The sequence below is a fragment of the Erythrolamprus reginae genome, chromosome 7 (assembly GCF_031021105.1).
Source record: "Erythrolamprus reginae isolate rEryReg1 chromosome 7, rEryReg1.hap1, whole genome shotgun sequence".
NCBI lineage: Eukaryota > Metazoa > Chordata > Lepidosauria > Squamata > Dipsadidae > Erythrolamprus > Erythrolamprus reginae.
In genome coordinates, this window is record NC_091956.1 from 37,969,740 (window position 1) to 37,993,824 (window position 24,085).

At 42.3% G+C, this 24,085-nt stretch overlaps 1 protein-coding gene across 4 annotated transcripts in view; it reads right to left on the bottom strand.

Annotated features, from left to right (window-relative positions):
- LOC139170323 (biorientation of chromosomes in cell division protein 1-like 1) overlaps positions 1-24,085 on the bottom strand; it is a 115,894-nt gene that overhangs the window by 47,626 nt on the left and 44,183 nt on the right. Inside the window, exons 6-10 of one of the 4 annotated variants that reach the window (XM_070757352.1) lie at positions 23,545-23,714; positions 16,421-16,535; positions 16,135-16,279; positions 10,707-10,782; positions 2,864-3,143 (exon numbers count right to left, since the gene is read on the bottom strand). In XM_070757352.1, coding sequence (XP_070613453.1) covers positions 2,964-3,143; positions 10,707-10,782; positions 16,135-16,279; positions 16,421-16,535; positions 23,545-23,714 — 686 coding nt within the window. In that variant the 3' untranslated portion in view covers positions 2,864-2,963. The other 3 variants (XM_070757354.1, XM_070757353.1, XM_070757351.1) reach the window with 3 other exon arrangements.

Here is a 24,085-nt window from a genome sequence, read left to right on the forward strand (position 1 = left end):
ATTTGTCAAAATATTTTAATCTTCCTCATAACATATTCAATATACTCTGGCGGGTCTTGCACAATCAATACCAAATCATCAGCAAAAGCACAAAGGTTACAGTTGCACACTTTAATTTGTAATCCTTTTGCACTGTTGTCTTGTCTAATATCCATATTCAACAGTTCCAACAACAGAATGAATAAAGGATAACCCTGTATTCTTCCTTTCCAGATTTCATATGATTTTGTCAAATCTCTGTTCACCATAATCCGAGTTTTCTGGAGTGTATAAATAGACTTCAAACCAAGTATAAAAACCAAATCCATCTTTTCCTTTCTTTTATTTTACTACTTAAAGTCCCATTTCAAATTACCGTATATATTCGAGTATAAGCCGAGTTTTTCAGCCCCAAAAATGGGCTGAAAAACCCGACCTCGGCTTATACTCGGGTCACCACAAGAGGGCGCCGGGTCACCACAAGAGGGCGCACCGCGGGAGCCCGGGAGACAGCTGCCTTCCCTTTCCCGGGTCCAGCAAAGTTGCCAGCCAACTGCTCCGACGGTGTGCGAGAGAGGAACAGACGATGCGAAGCTGGTGAGGTCGGGGGGGGGGGACTCATGAAGCAGGAATCCCCCCCCCGACTTCCCATCGTCTTTTCCCCTCTCGCACGCCATCGGAGCAGTTGGCTGGCAACTTTGCTGGACCCGGGGAAGGCAGCTGCCCTACCCTTCCCACAGCCGCGTCACTCGGAGCCCCCTTTTACTTCCCTCTTGGAGCTCCTGTCGGCATCTTGCAGCTGCCTTCCCTTCCCCGGGTCCAGCAAAGTTGCCAGCCAACTGCTCTGATGGCGTGCAAGAGAGGAACAGACGACGCGAAGCTGGTGAGGTCGGGGGGGGGACTCATGAAGCAGGAATCCCCCCCCCGACTTCCCATCGTCTTTTCCCCTCTCGCACGCCATTGGGGCAGTTGGCTGGCAACTTTGCTGGACCCAGGGAAGGGAAGGCAGCTGCAAGACGACGACAGGAGCAAGAGGGAAGTAAAAGGGCGCTCCGGCTTCCCCTCACCTTTTTCCCCTCGCACGCCATTGGGGCAGTCGCGGGGAAGAAGAGAGAGAGGGTGCCTGCGTGCACCCTTTCTCTCTCCCCCCCTCCACCTCACCGGCTGGTGCCTTTGCTTGAGCCTGCGAGAGGAGGCAGTGGGAGGGGTGGGGCAGTTGCCACCTCTCCCCAGCTCAAGCAAAGGCGCCTCCGAAGGCAGCGCACACAGTGAGAGAGAATGAGTGCGAGCCTGAATGAGAAGCGGCTGGCTACCTTCTTGTGTCCCCTTTTGGTTGCGTTTAAAACCCAGAGCTTGAAGTTCTCCCTGAGTTGGGAGGAGAGGAAAACGTACCATTTGGCAGCTGATTGATTCGCACTTGCACGGGCTGGGTGAGGAGAACGCCTACACAGCCTTAGGCGGCTGGGAAAGTGAGGGGGAGCCAAGGGAACAAAAAAAGGGGCGAGGATCAGCTTTGGAGGGTGTGTGTGTGTGTGTGTGTGTGTGTGTGTGTGTGTGAGAGCGCCTGTCCACCCTGCAAAGAATGCCAGCTACTTCTTTGAAACCGGGAGGGTTTTTTTTCTCCTCGCTCACTCTGTGTGTGTATTTGTCAACAAATAAACCCTATCTGAGTCGGCAGGAAGCCGGAGGAAGCCCTAGAGCGGCGTGGGGGGTGGGCTTGTGAATGAAAGGGAAGCCAAGGCAACAAAGAAAAAGGGGAAGGATGAATTTTGGAGGGCGTGTGTGTGTGTGTTTGTGTGCGTGCCCGCCCCCTCCCCCCCTGACAAATGCCAGTTACCTCTTTGAAGGAGGTGTAGCCAAAGTGCCTCCTTTCCCCCTGGCTGAAACCAGCAGGTTTGGTTTTTTTTACTCCTCACTCCCTTAATGTGTGTATTTGTCAACAGGTTTTAGCTATTCCTCGCCCTCTCTGAGTTGCCCTTAGTTGGATTAAAAAGACCTCCTGCTGTCCGATTCTCCTTCCACTCTTTTGAAAAGATTTAAACTGTTTAAAAATGGTATCTTGTGGTAGTTGCTGTCCTTGCTTGGATAGGATTTAATAATGTGTAATGAGGCAAGAGCTTAAGTGTGTTTGTGGATCTTTAAAAGTTGCCTTTTATAAAGTGGGTTTGAGAGCATATCTATCTATCTATCTATCTCTCTATCTTTCTATGTATCTCTCTATCTTTCTATGTATCTATCTATCTATCTATCTATCTATCTATTTCTCTATCATTCTGTCTATCTATCTATCATTCTATTTATCTATCTATCATTCTATCTATCTATCTATCATTCTATCTATCTATCTATCATTCTATCTATCTATCTATCTATCTATTTATCTATCTATCATTCTATCTATCTATCTATCTATCTATCATTCTATCTATCTACCTATCTATCTATCATTCTATCTATCTATCTATCTATCTATCTATCTATCTATCTATCTATCTATCTATCTATCTATCTATCTGGTTTTCTATGCTGATAACCTCACAGCAGCTAATGCTGAAGCTGTTTGGACATACAGATTTATTTATTTATTTATTTAATTGGATTTGTATGCCGCCCCTCTCCAAGGACTCAGGGCGGCTCACAGCATATATAAAAACAGAACAATAATGTAAATCCAATTAATGATGAGAAGGAATCCAGTTTTGAAGGATTTTAACTCTTAGGTTTTAGCTTTGTTGCTGATCGAGCTACTTTTTTTACTTTTTAATTTATTGTTAATATTGTTAATTTGTTTACCCTCTTTTAAATTTACAGAGCTAGTTTACTGGTTTTCTTTAAAATAAATATTCTAAAACATGTCTCAATTAATGTAATTTTATTGGTTTCCATTTTTATAAGTTACCAGTAGCCACTGCATTTTCTAACCTCGGCTTATACTCGGGTCAATGGGTTTTCCCAGTTTTTGTGGCAAAAATTGGTGCCTCGGCTTATACTCGGGTCGGCTTATACTCGAGTATATACGGTATCTTTTCTGCATTCAAAAACATTAATGTGACTTGTTCGTTGCTATGTTGTTGTAAATGTTCAATTATATTCAAGGTTACTCTTACATTATGTTTCAATTGTCTTTTGAATAAAAAGCCACACTGGTCATCATGTTGGTAGTCCTGTAAAAAATTTTAAAGTCTTTCAGCTAAAATAGATGTAAAAAGCTTATAATCGTTATTAAGAAGAAATTGGCCTGTAATTCTTCACAAGAGTTAAGTCAAGTCCTTGAATATTAAAGAAATGTAGGTGGCCTTCATTGAATCTGGCAAAGGGTTTCTATATAAGATAAAACTAAGCCTGTCCCTGGAAGAAGTAATTGATCATCAAAGATTTTATAAAATCCAATCAGAAAAGTATTCAAGTTCTGGTGTTTTATTGTGTTAGCTCTTTTAATTGTTTCTGTTATTTCAAAGGTAATTATTGGACTTTGCTTTCATTTGTTCAGAATTTCCTTATAGTCTTGCAAATAATTTAAGGAGATTTTGAGATGATATATAATCACAAACACTTGCTAGGAAGATTTCCTGTTTTTTATATAAAGTAGTATAGTAATTCCAAAAGACTCTTTGAATATTTATATTATCTGGGTAGATCTTATTTAGAGTCCTCGGAGAGGGGCAGCATACAAATCTAATAAATTATTATTATTGTTGTTGTTGTTATTATTATTATTATTTCTCTGTTGAAGTTTGATTGTTATTTTATCATCTGTTTTCTTAATTTACACGCCAACCATCTCCCTAGTTTATTTGCATGTTTTAAAAAGCGTTGTTTTGTGTATTTTAGTCTCTTTTTAATATCTGAAACAGTCAACAAGAGATGTGTTGTTGCAGTAAGTTTAGTTGATTAAATACATCGTTTCTCCCAAAATAAGACATCCCCTGATAATAAATCCAATTGGGCTTTTGAGTGCATGGCAATAAGGCCAAGTGCTTATTTTAAGGTTTAAAATAATATAAAACAGGGCCTTATCTTGGAGAAAACATGGGTATGTTGGAGTCTTCTGGTGATTTCTGGAGTTCTTTCTCTTTCAATTTAATTGAATTTTTTTTGGGGGGGGGGGTTATCATGTTGATTAAAGTATTGTATTGGATAAGATATCCTCATATTAAAACTTTACAAATGTACCAAATTGTTGTCAAATTTGTTCCTTTACCCAGATTATTATTAAAATAGTCTTAGATAACTTGTTTACATTCTTTATAAATCTCCATTTAAAAGACTGCATACCTAATTTAAGATGTAAGGACTCTGGAATAGGATGAGGAAAAGATTTTGGAAGAATTTTAGCTTTAATTGCTTTGTAAAACAGATTTTTTTCATCCAAATCATATTGAGAAAAAAAAGGTGTCTCTCTGAAAAGAAGATAAAGTCTCTTGTCATTTTATATTTACATTTCCATATATCAAACAAACCTAAAGTAACAATCAATTCTAAAAAAGTTTGGGGCAGTTTCTCTTAATATCGAAGTACATACTAATACTAAAAGGAATAGGAAAATACCGTATATACTCGGGTATAAGCCGAGTATATGTGCTGAAAAATCCAACCTCGGCTTATGCTCGAGTCACTGACCAGAAAACTCCTGCACAGCATTTTCCAAACCGCGCAGTTCGGATGCGAAAGGCAGGGAAGAAGGAAACCTGATGGCTCTGGCAACATGAGGCTTTTCTTTGTACGGCTGCTTCTGCTCTTGATAGAGCCCAGCCGGCAACACCCCTTAGCTGCCTGATTGGCAGCAGGCTGAACCAATCACAGCTCCTCCTCTACGCAGAAAGGAAGCACTGAGGGAAGGGCCAGGAGGGTTGAAGAGACTTTCGGAAGGAAGGAAAAGTGGATGAAAACACGATCTTTCTCCAATGGGAGCAGCTTCAGGGGACAGTGGCTTCCTCTCCTGCTTAGAAATAGAAGTCTCTTCCAGCAAGCCAGCAACATATTTTACAAGTAAAATAAGTTACCCATTTAAATTTGATTCATTTCTAGTAACAGAAGAGATAATTTTGTAATAAAATGTTGATTCAAATGGGGATAACTCTGTAATTAAACCTTTTCTTCCAACTATACTTATCATACCCAAGAGGATGGTTAATGCTGACTTGTTTAAAACAATACAAAGGTTAGGATAATATAATAGTATGAATTTTGGCATTAATCATTTGTTCTACATAATAAATATTAATAAATTTACCCTGTTTTTAGAGTGTGGTTTCTCCTTATGCAAGATAAGTATCAAGCAGAAGAAAGATTTTACAATTAATAATTGAGAAGCCGTGAATTGTTATTTACTAATCTATTGAGATAGTAATGATTTTAACTTATGCAATATGTTTTAAATGGAAAATCTGAATATTTATTATATGGAAGTTTGATTTAAGCAATTGTTTTGAAATAATATATGAAATCCTGATTATTAAGAAAATTATAATGATATTGTAATGAAGATTAAGAAAACAGATTTGATTACATTCTTAAAGATATTTTAAGAGGTTTTTGGTTATGGTAAAAGAAGGAATTTTAAAAAGAGAGATTTAGGAAGGGGAGGAAGTAATAGCCCCCAAATGGAAAGGTACAAGAAATAAAAATCCTTTTGAAAGGAAAAGTTACATAATAATAACAACAGAGTTGGAAGGTTTTCTAGTTCAACCCCCTGCTTAGGCAGGAAACCCTATATTACTTCAGACAAATGGGTATCCAACATCTTCTTTAAAACTTCCAGTGTTGGAGCATTCACAACTTCTGGTGGCAGGCTGTTTCGCGGATTCATTGTTCTGTCAGAAATTTTCTCCTTAGTTCTAAGTTGCTTCTCTCCTTGTTTAGTTTCCACCCATTGCTTCTTGTTCTGCCCTCAGGTGCTTTGGAGAATAGGTTGACTCTCTCTTCTTTGTGGCAAACCCTGAGATATTGGAAGAATGCTATCATGTCTCTCCTGGTCCTTTTTTTCATTAAACTAGATATATCCAGTTCCTGCAACCATTCTTCATATGGTTTTTTTTTATTCTCCTACAAATTTTTTTTAAGAAGCTACAGTAGAAGAATATTCCATTTTTATAAGTTACCAGTAGCCATTGCTCCACTCTAGGCTTATGCTCGAGTCAATAAGATTTCCCAGTTTTTGTGGCAAAAGTAGATGCCTCGACTTATAATCGGGTCGACTTATACTTGAGTATATATGGTAAGTATTCAGACAGATGCTTAAAAACAGTTTTTTCTTGGTGCGTATTTTTCGGAGTATAAGATGCACCGGAGTATAACCTTAGTTTTTGGGGAGGAAAATAGGGGAAAGAATCTGCTTACCAGATATTCATCTGGCTAGCGTCCCTAGTCTGGTCAATTTCAGCACATTATTTTATCCTCCCTGTTAGGGCTTTAAAAAATCTTATTTGAAGAGAGTAATAATAAAAGAGCTTGCAAGCCAGTAAGAAACTGGGAACATCATTAGCACCTGATTAGGACTGGAAAGAAACATTTGGAGCAAGTTAGAGCAATGAAAAAAACTCCTGCAAAGACTTAGAACTTGGAAAACATTCTTTGCAGAGAGTAACAATGAAAGAGCTTGCAAGTAGGTAACAGCTGGGAATATCATTAGCACATGATTAGGGCTGAAAAAAGCTTCCAAAAAAAGCTACATTCAGAGTTTAAGATGCACTCAAATTTTCAGCCACTTTTAGAGAGGAAAAAGGCATGTCTTATACCTTGAAAAATACGGTAATTCCACTAACAATAGATTTTATTTCCTATAATTCAGTTTGCACAATTATATATCTGGCTTTATAATCAGCAGAGCAGTATATATGGATGTCATCGTGGTTTTATATACAAAGATATCCCATTGGTTTTATTAGAATTAGCAGAAATAAATTCTACACCAAAAGTTTTGTTTATACTTCTATCAGACTCTTTAATATGAGTTTCTTACATATATCATGATTTTTTTCAAATAATGAAATAACTTTTTTCTCTTTAGTAAGGAATTTGTCTATTGACATTCCATGTCAAAATCTTGCAAATCATCTGTTATTAAGAAGTTCCAAGCACCAAGCACTCCAGCTATGACGCTTATCTGACTTCTTTTTGTCTTTTTCTCTGAGCAAATTGTTGTGAAAATTTATCTTTGTCTTTTGAAAATTGGTGTAATTCCACTCCATATCTTTCCAAAAGTCTTGTGCATTAGAGATTGAATTTAGTCTAAAACATTGATTTTAAAGGTAAAGATAACCTGTTCCAGTTTATCCCAATGAAAGGGAACATTATTTTGCTTTAAGGGGTCTGTTAGGAAGGAATATTCTTTGCATTTCTTTAATATTACAATTGCTTTCTCTAAATTTTTGTTTCCATCCCAAAGGTGTTAAATCTTTGATGAAAATAACGTATTTTCAGTGTATAAGACGCATCTAGATTTTAGAAGAGGAAAACAAGGAAAAAAGTATTCTGAACCAAATGGTGTTGTATTAAATAGTAATACTGTAGAAAGTAACCTCTCCAGCCACGAGTGGGTGGATTTTGTGGCTCCCAGTGTTTTCTGTGGGAAATGTCTCACTTCCTTCTTTCCTCTCCACTTCTCTCTTTCCCTCCCTCTCTCTTTCCCTTTTCTTTCTTTCTCTCCACTTCTCTCTCTTTTTTCCTTCTCTCTCATTCTCTCCTTCCAAGTCTCTCTCATTTCTGGGTACCTCTCCCTCTCCCCCCTCTCTCTCATTTGTTTCTCTCTCCCCCCCTTTTGCTCTCATTTCTCTCACTTTCATTTGTTTTTCTCTCTTTCCTCTCCCTCTTCTTTTTTCTTTCTCTCTCCTTCTCTCTCTCATTTGTTTCCTTCTTCTCCCTCTCTCATTCTCTCTCTCTCTCTCAATCTTTCTCTCATTTCTCTGTCCCTTCTATTATTTGCCTCTATTTCTATGTCTTTTCTGGCATGTGGGCGTGTGGCTTGAAAGGGCGCTTTTTCCTTCGTCTCAACAGTGCGATTGCAGGCCAATGAGCCGGGCAGCAAGAGGTATGCATATGGTGCATCCCCGGTGATGGTGAAGAAACCGCCAAAGCCAGAGACAACCCCCCTCACAACACCAAGCTCCTGGGATCACAGCGATCACCAGGAGCCATTGGAAGATTTTGCAGGGAGGGAGGGCAGCTGGGATGGCTAGTTCACCGGGCGGCAAGCATGGTTCCCGAGGGTGGGACGGCGGGCCATGGCAGGAAGGTCTGAGCCTGTTGCTTAACCCCCCGTTAACCACCCATGTTTTCCAGGGCTCTGGGGGGGTCAGGGCAGCCGCGGGGCCTTCCTTACCAGCCACGCGGTCCTCTTTTGACCCGTGCATCAGTTGTAAGGCTTGATGATCGCCGCGCCCCCCATCCCCATTCCCGGTAGAGGCCCTGCATCTTAGAACACCGGGGCAGAAATGGTTTGTGGGGGGGGGGGAGAGAAACTGCAGCGGGGCCTTCCTTCAGGGGAGCATGGCTGCGTCTCTGTCAGGCAGCTATTGCAGCGAAGGGCAATATGAAGCCCACTGCTCTCCGCAGCGTCCCTGGGTTGGCAGCTTCAGCCACCTGGCTCCCTTCACAACTCTGCCCACACAGCCACAAGAGACTTTTTATACTAGGGCTAGCGGCGGGGGCGCTCCAAAGACCATGCTAGTCTTGAGGCAGGGGCGGCCAGGTCCAAGGGCACTCGGAACGAAGCTGCCTCAGCCAAGGCAGGCGAGCAGCTGTGGCAGGTGCTGTCAGGTGCTGCCTGTCCCCCAGCTGAGGGAGCTTTACTCCAAGTGCCCTCGGACCTGGCCCCCCTGCCTCAAGACCAGCGTGGTCTTTGGAGCGCCCCCACTGCCAGCCCTGGTATAAAAATTCTACTGTGGCTGGTCTTGGAGTGCTCGATGCAGCAGAAAAGAAAGGCCTCCTGGGCTGTTCTGCCGATGTGGCCCAAGCACTGTGGGGAGGGTCTTGGAGCACCCGCTGCAACAGAGAAGGGCCCCCTGGGCTGTTCTGCCGGTGCAGCTGCCGCCTCCTCCTCTGCTGCACCAACAAAGGTCTTCTGCCCCTGGCCACGCCTGATGCTGCTTTCTCACTAGAAGAAAGTCAGGGCTTTCTCACTAGAAGAAAGTCAGGGCTTTGCTGCCCAGCTCGGCTGAGGCAGGCAGATTCGAGGGCGCTCAGAGCAAAGCCGCCTCAGCTGAGCCAGGCGAGCGGCTGTGGCAGGGGCTGGTCAGGTGCCACCTCTCCCCTGACTGGCCCCTGCCACAGCCACTCACCTGAGCTGAGCCCACCACCCAACAACATGGAGTCGGTGCGAACGACGGCTCTGCTTCCTGTACCAACCTCCTCAGATTCGGCAGCGGCCTGGGAGGTGGACATGACATTCCCAGTGCTGCTGCTCCTTGGAGGAAGCCGCCAGAGCCGCCTCAGCAGTTGCTGCTGCCACTGCCTCCCATCCCACCTCGGGAGCATTTGATGTATAAGACACACCCAATTTTTAAAGCACTTTTTTGCGGTAAAAATGTGTGTCTTATTCACCGAAAAATACAGTACTTCTGTATTACTTGCTCTTTAAATAATAGATTTTCTTACAAACTGGATCATGACATCTTGACAATTGTCTTCTGATTGAACATGCTGAGTTTATTCTGTAAATATTATCAATTTCTTTATAGATCTAACTTCTCATCATTAAACCATCTGGAAATTTCTGTTGCAATTATGTCTCTTAAATTTGTGCCCTTCCCAATGTTCTTGGAAAATCCTCTGAGTTTCAGAAAAACTTCCTTGTTTCAAATTCAGTAATAGTAAATTTGAATGGAAAAACTACATCTGTCTTATCCAATCTGTTCTGTATATTTTTAACATCTTCTTTAGTTTGTTTTAACTCTGTTAGTAATAATTCAAACTTTTTATCAGATCTTTCATTTATCATGTACAAAACTTTTTTTCCAATTACTTCCATAAGAAACTTGGCATTGAATTTCTATGATTTTTGTCCTGGCTCCTTTAATTTTCTCTTAGGAGGCATTTTGTAAATACAAGTAGTCTTCAACTTATGACCATAATTGAGCCCAATTATTTCATTGCAGGTATTGAGTTAGAAGCATAGTTGTTAAATGAATCTGGCTTCTTCTTTGACTTTGTCAGAAGGTCACAAAAGGTAATCACATGATCTGGGGGCACTGTATCTGTCATAATTATGAACCAGTTGCCAAACAATTGTATTTTGATCACATGATCATGGGGATGCATGAATTTACCAGGGAAATGAAATCTACTGAATCCCCCCCCCCCCCCCCCCCAAATCCAAGTATGACCATCCAAGGAATTTCAGGGTGATTTCATGTTGTTTCTTTTCCAATCCAGGACCAAACTGGCTACAGTAACTCCTAGCAACCAAAACAGCCATTTGTTTAGCAGAGCAAAGAAATTCTAGGCTACTTCAGGATGCCATTTCTGGGTAGAGTCAACAGAGCTGATTTCATTTAAAGATTTCTTGCACACCTCCCTGAAGAAAGCTTTAGATTCAAATGAATTCCTTTTACACCTTCTTGATCTAAAAATACAGGTCTCCCATTGACTCTACAAATGACAAGAGCAAAGGCATATACAGAAACAGGTGTTTCAATAACCAGAAACAGATTTCACTTTAGAAGCATTTATCAAATGAACAATTTTAGCCAGCAAGAATTTTAAAACCTTTTCTAAATATTAAAACTTACTTCATTTATCTTTTCAAATTCTCCAAAATATTCATCAGGCTGTTCATAATTTTTCTTCCATCTCTCTTCATCATGCCTAGAAGTAAGAGATGATAAAATTAATGAAAATAACTATTTTGGTAAAAATATAACCTACATTTTAATTAATTAAATATTTAAACAAATTAACCAGCTGACAATCTATTGATTTTGCTTTTGCTAAATAGTCACAGAATTCATAATTAGGTCAAATTCATAACATTCTTCCCCTCTCTCTGTATCTCTCTCCCAATCTCCTCCCTCTCCAGAGATCTCTCTCTCCTCCCTCTCTGTATCTCTATCATTTTCTCCCTCTCTCTCTCTCTCTCGCTACCCAGTCTCTCCTCCCTCTCTCTGGATCTCTCTCTCCCCCCTCTGTATCTCTATCTCTTTCTCCCTGTCTCTGTTCCCCTGTCTCTCCTCCCTCTCTCTGTATCTCTCTCTCTCCCTCCCTCTATATCTCTATCTTTCTCCCTCTCTATATATCTATCTCTTCCCCCATCTCTTCTCCCTCCCTCTGGATCTCTCTCTCTCCCCCCTCTCTGTATCTCTATCACTTTCTCCCTCCCTCTATCTCTCTTCCCCCCCTGTCCCTCCTCCCTCTCTCTGGATCTCTCTCTCCCCCCTCTCTGGATCTCAATCAATGTTCCCTCTAATTTTTTCCCCGGTGTTGGCGGAAAAGCATAGTGTTTGAGCGGCAGTCCCTTCGGGATTGAGCGGCATAAAAGTCTAACTAACTAACTAACTAACTAACTAACTAACTACATACATACATACATACATACATACATACATACATACATACATACATACATACATACATTTTCATGCCTGAGCATCTGATTTTTTTTCACAGATGTCACCCAAGACAACTTATTGTGTAATTATTTGGAGCTTGGTCCTGGGGCAGAATAAGGTCCCTTCCCACTATGTTATTCTGTTATTTTATATTTCAATTAATATCATTATCCTCTTATAAATCCAGATAGGCCTTCATGCCTACTCCTTCTTATACATTCTTCTTAAAAGAAACAAAAAACCCTTATACGACTTTTTCCTAATTAGGAAAAAAAAAAATCCTTCTTTTTTATTAAAAGAAATTAAAAATAAAACAAAACCAAAATCTATTACTATTAAAACTAAAACAACCAGCAAAACCAAAACCACAACTAAATATTTCTTAAATATTTATCATAGTATTACAGTGATCCCTCGATTTTCGCGATCTCGATCTTCGCGAAACGCTATATCGCGATTTTTCCCACCCGATGACGTCACTCTCTTCCTTCCTTTCTCATCTTTCTTTCTCTCTCTCTTTCTCTATCTTGCTTCTTCCTCTCTCACACTCTCTTCCTCCCTCTCTCATCTCTTTCTTTCCTTCTCTCTCTTTCTCTATCTCTACCTCTCTTGCTGGCGGGCGGCGGGCGAGCGGGGGCATCAGCGAGGAGCCGGGGTTTCCCCTTTGCGTGGGCGGCGGGGAAACCCCGATCTTCGTCTGCTCGCTGCACGAAGATCGGGGTTTCCCCGCCGCCCACACAAAGGGGAAAGCCCGATTCGGCTCCTCGCTGCTGTCGCCGAGCAGATCAGCTGCTGGGCGGCCGCAGCAGCAGCGAGCAGACGAAGATCGGGGTTTCCCCGCCGCCCACGCAAAGGGGAAACCCCGATTCGGCTCCTCGCTGCTGCCGCCAAGCAGATCAGCTGCTGGGCAGCCGCAGCAGCAGCGAGCAGACGAAGATCGGGGTTTCCCCGCCGCCCACGCAAAGGGGAAAGCCCGATTCAGCTCCTCGCTGCTGCCGCTGAGCAGATCAGCTGCTGGGCGGCCGCAGCAGCAGCGAGCAGACAAAGATCGTGGTTTCCCCGCCGCCCACGCAAAGGGGAAAGCCCGATTCAGCTCCTCGCTGCTGCCGCCGAGCAGATCAGCTGCTGGGCGGCCGCAGCAGCAGCGAGCAGACGAAGATCGGGGTTTCCCCGCCGCCCACGCAAACTCCACCATCTGCGCATGCGCGGCCATGGAAAAAGGGCGCGCATGCGCAGATGGTGTTTTTACTTCCGCAACCCTACATCGCAAAAAATCGATTATCGCGAGGGGTCTTGGAACGGAACCCTCGCGATAATCGAGGGATCACTGTATAGTAATCTAATAATACTATGAAAATTTATCTGAACACCAATGCATCAATTAATATATTTCCATATTTACTTTTCTATAATTTCATTCAATATTTCCAAGCTCAATTAATTTTCAGGCAATTAGCATTTACTATTATTAACTTTCATCAATCTTCTACATTTCCAAGTATATTTTAAATTCATAATGCAAAGTCATAAAATCATACAGTACATATCATAAACCCCTTATTTATCCTATGTATCTTCCATTAATTTTACCTATGTAATTCTATATAGTTCTAAAATTCTAATCCAATTTTACGAATTAATATATCCTAATATTAAACAACATCTAAATATATCTTTTAGCATCATTACATAGTCAATCCATAATCAATCATCCCTCCTCAAATTTCTACCACTCTTGTCAAAGGGAAGAAACCATGTTGTTTTTCAGTACCCTGCGTTTTTCTCTTGATATTTGTTATTTTTCTTTTTAATTATAAGCTACCAAAGGTTTTTCACAGCTGAGAGACGTGAAAATTAAAGTATATTAAGAAATTGGATGATTGATATTGTTTTGCTGATCTTAATCGGCAGTAAAGATATTTTGGTTTTTAAAAAACCCACCATATTTTGCCTCAGAGAATTTCAAAATAAAATACTGTGTGTCTATAACAGTTACCTTGGAATGGGGCAACTCTGCTAAGTATCAAAATGCCACTTAAATAGTTGAGTTAGTTTCAAAGTAGATTTTGGTTTTCTTTTTTTCTCTCTCTCTTCCTTCCTTTCTTTCCTTCTCTCTTCCTTCCACTTTTTTCTCTCTTTCTCTCTCTTCCTTCCTATCTCTTTCTCCCTCTCTCTTCCCTCTTTCTCTCCCTCTCACTCTTTCTTTCTCTCTTCCTCCTTCCCTACCTCCCTTTATATTTCTCTCTTCCTTCCTTCCTCTTTTCCTCCCTTTCTCTCTCCCTCTTTCTCCCCCCTTTTTCTCTCTCTTCCTCCCTCCCCTCCCTCCTTCCTTCCTCTCCACTTCTCTTTCCCTCCCTCTCTTCCCTTCTTTTTCCCTTTTCTTTCTTTCTCTCCACTTCTCTCTCTCTCTCCGCTTCTCCATCGGGCACCGACTCTGCGCCCTCCCCTTGGCTCTTCCCCCCGCGGAAGCTGCCGTTGGTGCAGCAACAGCTGCGGCTCCTCTTGGACCAGCCCCTACCAGCAGGTGCTGCTTTCCGCGCAACTCCAACCTTCTCCCACCCCGGCCGGCGCGGCCACCTCGCTGCTGACACAGGCGGCAGGGACTGCTTCAGGGCCTCTTTGACAGCCCTTCATGGCAGAAGTGCCACGTTTGCCTCCCCGCCAGCTCCTGCTGCCGCCACGCAGCTCTGCTCACCTGAAGCCTGACATTGACGCTTGAGAGCGGGCTCAGGGCTCTCGGTGTCAGCAGCCATCACGGCGCCATTGCAACACTTGGGAACTGCTGGTGACTGAGCCTAGGACTTGCTGCAAAAGTGAGGAATTGCGGCTCAAAGTAAGGGTAGCTAATTTGGACCTGCGGCGACGGCTGCCGGCTTGCAAGAGGTGCCGGAGGTAGACACAGGCGGTGGGGAAGGAGCGGGAGCCTGAAGGGGCAGAGCCATCACCCCGCACCAGGGCCATGTTCTTGGGGGTCCCTGTAGCAGCAGCTGAAACCAGAGCCGCGGGGTGGAGCTCGGCCAGAGAGCCGCCAGGACTGGCTAACTCTGGCGGCGCGCCTAGGAGGAACAAGGTGGCCAGGAAAATGTGGAAGGCACGAAGGAACGTTTTGCTCTTCGCGCCCTCAGCAAAAGGTTGCGAGACCGGAAGTTGAGCTTCCTTCTTCATGCCTTCCAAATTTTTCCGGCCACCGGCCCGGCGGAAAAAAAGCTTTGAGACCTCTGCACCAGAATTGAAAATTTGTGCGCTGAGCTCTCAAATCTCCTGCACTATAGCTCATAGCGCAGGTTAGAGGGAACAGTGGTTGCCCCCCAAATCATTTTCAGAGAAAAGAAAGAAGATACCCTGCATCTATGCGTGCACTACTGTAGCCTTAATGGTATTTGCGTGGAAAATGTTTATCCATTACCCCACATGAAAGACATCAAAAACATTTTGAATTGACACACACATATTCTAGATGAAAAGCTAACACTTAGTGGCATGGAAACTTTCCACCTTCCAAAACAGAATGAGTGGATTCACATCTTAGAGCTTATAAATTACTCAAGAAATTCCATAGACAATACCTAGACAACCCTAACTGAACATCAATTATATTCTTATTTGTATGTCTTTTCCCCTCCTGTTTGTATTTTCTTTGCAGGACTAATGTGTTTGAAAAGAGGAACAGAATATCAGACCTGCCATCTTCAGCTTGGCACCTTGCTGGCATCCTGCCATCAATTGTTAGTGGGGGAAGAGGAAGTAGGCAATTGGTATGTAGGGTAGAGATGACTAAAACGTGGTGCATGTGTGACAGGATTGACAGAAACCAGAGGTGTGGGCACCAGTTTGTTCCAGTCTTCAAAGCCACAGAGCTTGAGAAAGAAATATTGCACTATGAGGCACCAAATATTTGAGTGGCTCCTTGAATACCAACTTGGCACACTATTGGTCGAAGATGAACCGGTCAACGTAGGGAGGGCCAGGGACAAGGGGGAAAATTGTAACCTCTTGCATAGGAACATAGGTTTTAGCCTGCTTTTGCTGCAACCACTACTTCTTAGTAATAGAACCTATCAGTTCAACCAAATGGGGTTGATGGCCATTCTTTCCTAGGGCCTAACTGAGGCAAGCCTGACATTCTTATTTAACTACATTTAATTTTTGTATATGCATGCTAAGCAAGACATTTGTTAAGTGAATTTTGGCCCATTTTGCAACCTTTCTTGCCACTGTTGTTAAGTGAATCACTGTAGTTAATTTAATAACATGGTTGTAATGTGAATCTGGTTTCCCCTATTGCCTTTGCTTGTCAGAAAGTTGCAAATGGTGATCACATGACCCGGGACAAGTCAACTGTCATAAATATGAGTCAGTTAACGTGATTGAGTTGAATTTTGATCAAATGACCATGGTGATACTGCAATGGTCATGTGAAAAAAAAATTATGCATCATTTTTTCAGTGCCATTGTAACTTTAAATTGTCACTGAATAAACCATTGTAAATCAAGCACTACCTATAACTAATTTACTGATTTTTTAAAATCACACAAGCAAAGCATGTCTTCAGTGACCCTAAGACAATTTTGTGATATGCCAACATGAATGTAAAAGAAAATGAAGATATACCTTGACTCTCTTTTTCTTTTCCTGCTTAGTGCTACTTTCTTTTCCAAAAATCTTTGTTCTTTAAGCACATCCTTAATGCTGGCACCACCAGTTTTTAGATCAAAGTTTCTTCCTGAAAGGTCTTCCAAATTTTGAATGCTTTTACCTAAAATAATATCAGAACATCTCAAGGTGTTATATCTCATATTTCCATCATTTCAGAATAAAGGAGGCTTCCACTGCTTTGCAAAATGCATCTAGTAGTAAAGCACTGCAGGAAAGATTGGCATAAACTAAAACTCAGTACCTTGATGACCAATTTTCAGAGATTTTGCTCTTTCTGCAGCCTTCTGTTTCCTCTTTACTTCAAGTTTTTCTCTGTTAAGCTGTCTCCTCAGAAATCTCTCTTCTTTTTCTCTAGCCTGAAGAAAGAAATAGGGTGGGAAAGTGTGTGATTCAGAGTAAGACCTGGATAGGCTTTCAGTTCCCTTATCCAAATTTCCCTGTATTACCTAAGTTTATGAGATCATGTTAAGTATCCCTATTAGCTGGATTCTGGTGAGTCAGAAAAGAACACAAACCATGCATTTCCCTCCTGTGGCTCTCGAGATATTGCCCAACTATAATCTCTGGCAGTTTCATTCAGTACAGACAGTGCTGAGGGAAGCTGGAAATTGTTCTTCTGCTATGTTTGAAGGCTTGCAAGATCTAATAGAATATGTTAACTTTAATATTTAAGACTCCTAAGCATCTTGGAATCAGCTTATTAATATACAGTATGTCTACTGCAGCCTGTTATTTAAGACTGAACTCCCTGGAGCATTTTTCCTATTTCCTGTGCACAGAATAGGAAAGCCATAGTATGGGTGAGTTTTATAAACAATGGAATATAGATGTTGGTGTTTTTTTTTAAAGTCCACAGTGGTTACTTAAATTAGTGTGCTTCCATGTGCCACCCAAAACAAGGCAGCAAATAAATCAATGGTACATTTTTTGTGCGCTCCATAAGAACAGTTAGGTCTTACCTGTTCTGAGCCACTTTTGTTACTTATTTTTAAAACATCAACAGTAAAAAAAAAGGATTTCCTGGAACTGTAGTGCCCGATTGCTGGGAATTTTCAAGGAAATACTGGACAATCATTTGCCCGGCATGGAATAAGGACTCCTGCCTTGGGCAGGGGGTAGACTAGAAGATCACCAAGGGCCCTTCTAACCATATGATTCATCTGTGTTCCCTTTAAATTTTTCTTGATTCCCGAAATAAGTGCCTGGCCTTATTTTTAAGGAAGTCTTATTATTTGGCCCGCACCATGGATCAGCTGATCCAGAGATCTTGCCAAAAATTTCTGTTTCTGGCACTCTTGACAGCCCTAGTGTCACTGGGCCTTCTCATTGCTTCCCATGCAAACAGCATGAGGTGAGGCAAGATAGGGGGCGGTGAGACATGCCCCAGGGACCCCACACGGACCTGCCATCCATGGGGAAAGGCCTCGTGTCGGCCTCTCACGCAAACAGTAGCTACTGCGCCCTTTCTCTTATTGGTGGCTGCAAAAAGAATGGCAGGCCCAGTGACACACCTTGTGCCCCCCTCCTTGTTCTATGCACAGGCTCTGGTAATTTTCCAAGACTCCAAAACCCACTTCCTGAAATAATATTCTCTTTATTTGTTTACACACAAGCTTAATATATGAATCTTTTGCAAAGGAAATGTCAAGTAGCAAGAGTAATAGTTTATTTCGGCTTGAACTCAAACTCTCTGGCAAGTCTGACAACATTCCATTCCTTGGGCAATTCTTAGATTACAAGGCTATAAATCAAGGCTTAAAGTCAATTAGCTCACCGCACTTCATTATAAACACACTAATGCAGCTTTTAGCTCATTTTGGAAAGACACAGCTCAAGATTTTTACACCTTTGTTCAGGAACATAACAAAATCTCGGCCATACTTTGTCACCAACATTGTCAGACCACACATTCCCTTTCTATTGTATCCTGGAAGTGACATCACACAATCCGCAGAGCTATTACTGTGGATTAATACCTTTTACCTTGGATTTCTTCTCGTATTCTGGCCATCCTCTTATAGCACGGATCAATCCAAGACTCATCTTCTGATAAGTCTCCCTCACTATCTGACAGAGACCAACTTCCCAGTGTAACATCAGCCCCCTCTGGCATTCCCAAATCATTGTCTGCCTCACTCTCAGCTTCCATTTCCTTTGACAGCCTCCCTAACCCAGGATATCCTGAGGGACCTGGCTCATCGTCCTCAGAAATCAGGCATGGCCTGAGGAGGACAAGGATCACTCACAACACTCCTTACCTACTGGTAATGATGTGATGGTCACAGCAGGCCATCCCACCATTTACGAAGCAGCTGCTTCGCCAGTGTCACTCAGGTCTCCTCCTCCAGCAACCGTGGCCACTTTTAGATGCTGCAAAAGCAGGAGGCCAAGTGATGCACTCTACAAATTGCTGGGCCTCTTTGTTGCTTCCTGTGCAATAGGTACGAGGTGAGGAGGCGAGGATTAGAGGGAGAGGAACATGCTCCATATGCCCCCACACACCTGCCATTCACACAGAACAGCCTTGCAAGGCTGCTACCGCAAACCTTAGCTACCATGCCTTCTCTTAATGGCAGCTGCAAAAGAGCAGTAGGCCTAGAGATGCACCTCATGTGTCACACTCTTGCCAGCCCTAGCCCTGTTGACCTGGGCCTGAGGGAGGGGGACTGATGTTGGAGCTCTGAGCAGTGGCCAGTGAGGGCTCTGTCTGCGCAGCCATGAAATTGGATCAGCATAGCCGGTTCTTGCCTGCAGCATTACCAGCCAGGCTCAGCAGGCCACATTAGGTGAGCTGGATGCAACACCACCGCTCTAGAAGCCTTCACTGCACTTTGGCCAAGCCTGGCTGCTCGCTTGAGGGTATCCCTGTTCATGCGCGACTTCTTGGCTCTGGCCAGAGGGTCGCATAAAAGGAGGATCATCTTTGTGGAAGCCGCCAGTGAGGCTTGTGTTTGCTCCTCCACTGTAAGCCAGTCCCCCTTTCCATTGTATACTCTTCCGGATCACATTCCCACACCACCAGCCCTCATTTTAACATGGTTGGCAGCAGTCACAGCCAGGTTGGGCCAATATCTCAGGGCGGAGAGCAGGTCACGTGACCAGGTTGGCAGGAAGCCGCAGGAGAGGGGTCAAAGAGGCATATGTGGCCCCATAGCCATGGGTTGCCGACATCTAGACTGAATTCAGATAAAATAGAGGTGCTACTGGGAGATTGAAATCCTCAATTTGGGGATTAGATGTGTGAATTTTTGGTAAGTTTGTTCTCATCCTAAAAGAGCAGTTTGCAGTCTTAGATTATTCTTGGATCCTCAGCTGACACTTTATTTAGAAAGGACAACCACAGGTAGGATCAATTGTATTTTTTATGCTTCATCCAAATCTGCTCAACTAGTTAGATGTGGCGATCACTTCCATAGCTGGAATACATCCCAACTACTACCATACATTATATGTGGATGCAAAATGCCTCAAAAGTTACAGCAAAATTTAACACCTGCAGTCCTAATAATTTTTTTATAGCAACAATCGTCAATGGACTCATCAGTATAATAGCAAAACATCCATTAAAAAACAGATAAACATAAACTACACAAATGGCCCAGATTAAAACAATATTGAAAGCAACACAAACATAAGATGGAAGAATCATGCATTTGAATGAGAGAAATCAATATACAGAAGAGTGTGTATCCCACACTATGGGTGAAATTAGTTAGGAAAAAATAAGATTCCAGGTAGTCCAGGGCAGACTCAACCAGTAGTTATCCTGGTGAGAGATGGCAGAGATAGTAACAAGACACTTGAACCCTGGAGACATCCTTAAATCTTCATTTCAATTGATTTCAATTGAAGATATAACAATAATGTTAGAGTAGCAGCAATAGGCCAGACTATTTATGGGACCGTCTCCTGCCACATACCTCCCAGAAACCTATAGGAACACAGAGTTGGCCTCCTCTGGGTCCCGTTGACCAAGCAATGCAGGTAGGTGGGGCCATGGGGAGGGCCTTCTCTGTTGTTGCCCCAGCTCTATGGAACCAACTCCCCCCCCACAGGCAGTGTTCCCTTTCAGAGTGGGTGGAAAAGTACAGTGTCTGAGCGGCAGTCCCTTTGGGACTGGGCGGCACAGAAGTCAAAAAAATAAATAATGGATGGATGGATGAATGAATGAATGAATAAATATTCATGCCTCAGCGCCTGATTTTTTTCACAAATGTCACCCAAGACAACTTATTGTGTAATTATTTGGGGCTCGGTGCTGGGGCAGAATAAGGTCCCTTCCTACTATTGTTATTTTATATTTCAATTAATATCATTATCCTCTTATAAATCCAGACAGGTCGTCATGCCTACTCCTCCTTATACATTCTTCTTAAAAGAAACAAAAAACCCTTATACAAATTTTTCCTAATTAGGAAAAAAAATGCCCTTCTTTTTTATTAAAATAAATTAATAATAAACCAAAACCAAAATCTATTACTATTAAAACTGAAACAACCAGCAAAACCAAAAACACAACTATTAATAAATCCGTGCTTTAAAATCTTCATTTCTTAAATATTTATAGTATTAGTAATCTAATAATACTATGAAAATATATCTGAACACCAATGCATCAATTAATTTATTTCCATATTTCTATAATTTCATTCAATATTTCCAAGCTCAATTAATTTTCAGGACTTAACATTTACTATTATTAACTTTCATCAATCTTCTACATTTCCAAGTATATTTTAAATTCATAATGCAAAGTCATAAAATCATACATACATATCATAAACCCCTTATTTATCCCATGTATCATCCATTAATTTTACCTATGTAATTCTATATAGTTCTAAAATTCTAATCCAATTTTACGAATTAATACATCCTAATATTAAATAACACCTAAATATATATTTTACCATCATTCCATAGTCAATCCATATTTATTTAATAATCAATCATTCCTCCTCAAATTTCTACCACTGTCTCATTTCTGGGTGCCTCTCCTCTCTCTCCCCCTTTTCTCTCCGATTTGTTTCTCATTTGTCCCTCTTCCTTCCTTTTTGCTCTCATTTCTCTCTTCCTTCCTCTCCTTTTCTCTCTCTCTCTCGCTTTTTCTCTCTCACACTTTCTCTTTCTTGCTTTCTTTCTCTCTCTCTCTTTCTCTCTTACTTGCTTTCTCTCTCTTTCTTGCTTTCTCTCACTCTTTCTTGCTTTCTTTCTCTCTCTCTCTTGCTTTCTTTCTCTCTCTTTCTCTCACCCCCCTCTTGCTACCTGTTCAACGGTGGTAGCAACGGCCGTCTCTTATCTATCTATCTATCTATCTATCTATCTATCTATCTATCTATCTATCTATCTATCTATTTATTGGATTTGTATGCCGCCCCTCTCCGTAGACTTGGGGCGGCTAACAACAGTGGTAAAAACAACATGCGACAATCCAATACTAAGACAGCTAAAAACCCTTATTTTAAAAACCAATTCGTCTTCGGCAGCAGGGGGCAGCCCCCAGCACAGCGGCGAGGGACGAGACAAAGCTCGGGTACAGGTTCCGGGCCCATCGCTCTCGGCAGCAACATTGAATTCGGCAGCGGAGGGGACCGGGCGGCAGGGGGAAGCCCCCAGGGCAGCAGCAGGGGAAGAGGCGAAGCCGGCTGCCCGAGGAAGCAGTGCATTTGAAAAACGCACCGCTTCCCTGGGTAGCCGGCTTCGCCTCCTCCCCTACCGCTGCGCTGGGGGCTGCTCCCTGCCGGCGAAGACAAATAAGAGACGGCCATTGCTACCACCATTAAATCGGTAGCAGGGGGGGGGGGGGAGCTCAAAATGCCACTTTGCCGCTCCCGGCACAGACCTGGTGGTGACGGGCAGGGGTGGGGGGCCCCCTCCGCCCCCTCCTCTCTAGACAGCCTTTGAAAAGCATGCGCCATGCTTCATTTTTTAGCACGCTACAGCGCATAGTGCACATTAGCGGGAACACTGCCCCCAGGTCCATATTGCTCCTACCCTGTTGGTTTTTCATAAGGCCAATAAGACCTGGCTTTGCCGACAGCTTGGAGCCCATGAATTTAACAATTATCATGGCCATATTGTACGAATGTTATGTATGCATGTTAATGGGATTATGTTTTTTAATTAAATTTTATAGTTTAGTTGTTATATTTGACTTTTTTTTATTGCCTTTGCAATTTTTATACTGTTGTAAGCCACCCTAAGTCCTTCAGGATTGGGCGGCATAGAAGTCAAACAAACAAACAAACATATAAATAAACATATAAATAAAATATATTTTAAAATAGGAGGAGGAAGGGATTCTGAAACCAGGCATTAAATTTTCCAAGTTTTATGTATCCAAGTATTTCAAAGTTAAAATAAAGAAAATCTTGGCTACCTGAATTGTGTGCAGCAGATATAACATTGCATGTATACATCTATGGAGATTCTCAGTCATCCAGATCATAGTTGTCCCAAAGGTGCTTTTTCAAGAGGCAACTGAACTTTCTGGGTTTTTTTTTTAAATGTTTTGCTTTTCATCCAAGAAGCTTCTTCAGCTCTGACTGGATGGTGGGGAATGGAAGGATTTGCAGACATCTGGGCATCTGCATTCTTTTTACAGTCTTGTTGAGGCCACCTGGAGATTTATCTCTGTCATCAATTGAGAATTGCAAATGGGTGTGGAGCCTTCTTGGAACTGTTGAAAGGACTGTGTGGTCTTTGTCTTTTTAATACAAATGAATATTGTCCTAATAGGTTTGTTCTGTTGTGCCACTCTTTTGAAGACCGCAAAGTCCACATTTTGGACAGAGGATTTCTGGTTTGAAAGAAGGCGTAAAGAGGCTATCTATGTCAAAATTGAACAGCCCTGTCACAACAGAGGGAGAGGGACACAACATCATCTATCTCCAGTCTATAACACAATTCTTTCAACAGTTCCAAGAAGGCTCACACCTATTTGCACCACAGGTGACCCAAACAGCACAGAAAAACCTCCAGGTGACCCCAACAACTCTCTAAAAGAATGTAAATAATCAGTTGTCTTCAATGAGTATAAATCCTTCTATTCCCCACCATCCAGTCACAGCTGAACTGACGGGATAAGAAGTGAAACATCTTCAAAGAAAAACAAGAAAATCCAGTTGCCTCTTGAAAAAGCACTTTTGGGACTGCATGTGTACAAAAGTTTCCTTGTCAATCTTTTGACAAATTGATATTCATAAGAAAAAGAGGCAAACATTTCTGTGACCCAGAACCCTCAGCTTGGAGCACAGAACAAGCTGCTGCATTGTAAACCATCATGTGATGCTGGAATATATTTTTCATTCATCCAGGGAAACTTTTACTCATTAAGGAAAGGAAAAAAAGAGCAATTCAGCTTACAACTGACTGGCGACGTTGCTCCACGGTTCTTTCATCATCTGAATCACTGTAATACTTGGAGTAAAGGTAAGGCTTGTGGATGTAAGCATGCCGTCCAGTTCTTGTTTTTTTATCATTTGTCCCTTCTGCCTCTGATTTTGCTTTAATCTGGCTGCATTCATCTTCCTCATCTAGATAAAAGTTGAGGATAAAAGTGTGAAGAATGGACTTTGGTGCCTACCTGATATGTTCCTTTTCAGTACTTGGCAGGAATAATCATGTGTTGGTAATAACTTCTATCTGCCTAAAGACTGAGCTTGTATCAATTTGATTGTCCACTCTCCTTCGCTCGCATGACTTGGCAGTTTTTTGCAATGAAGAAGATCAAGATAAGTACCTGAAAAAGAAAAGGCACCACCACGGAACTAGGCCCATGCCTTGAAACAGGGTGGGAGTGATTACTCCCACCAAGTACCAAAAAGGAACATATCAGGTAGGCACCAACATTCATTTTTCCAGTACTCTGGGTAAGAATAGTTACATGAGGGACATACCCAAGTTA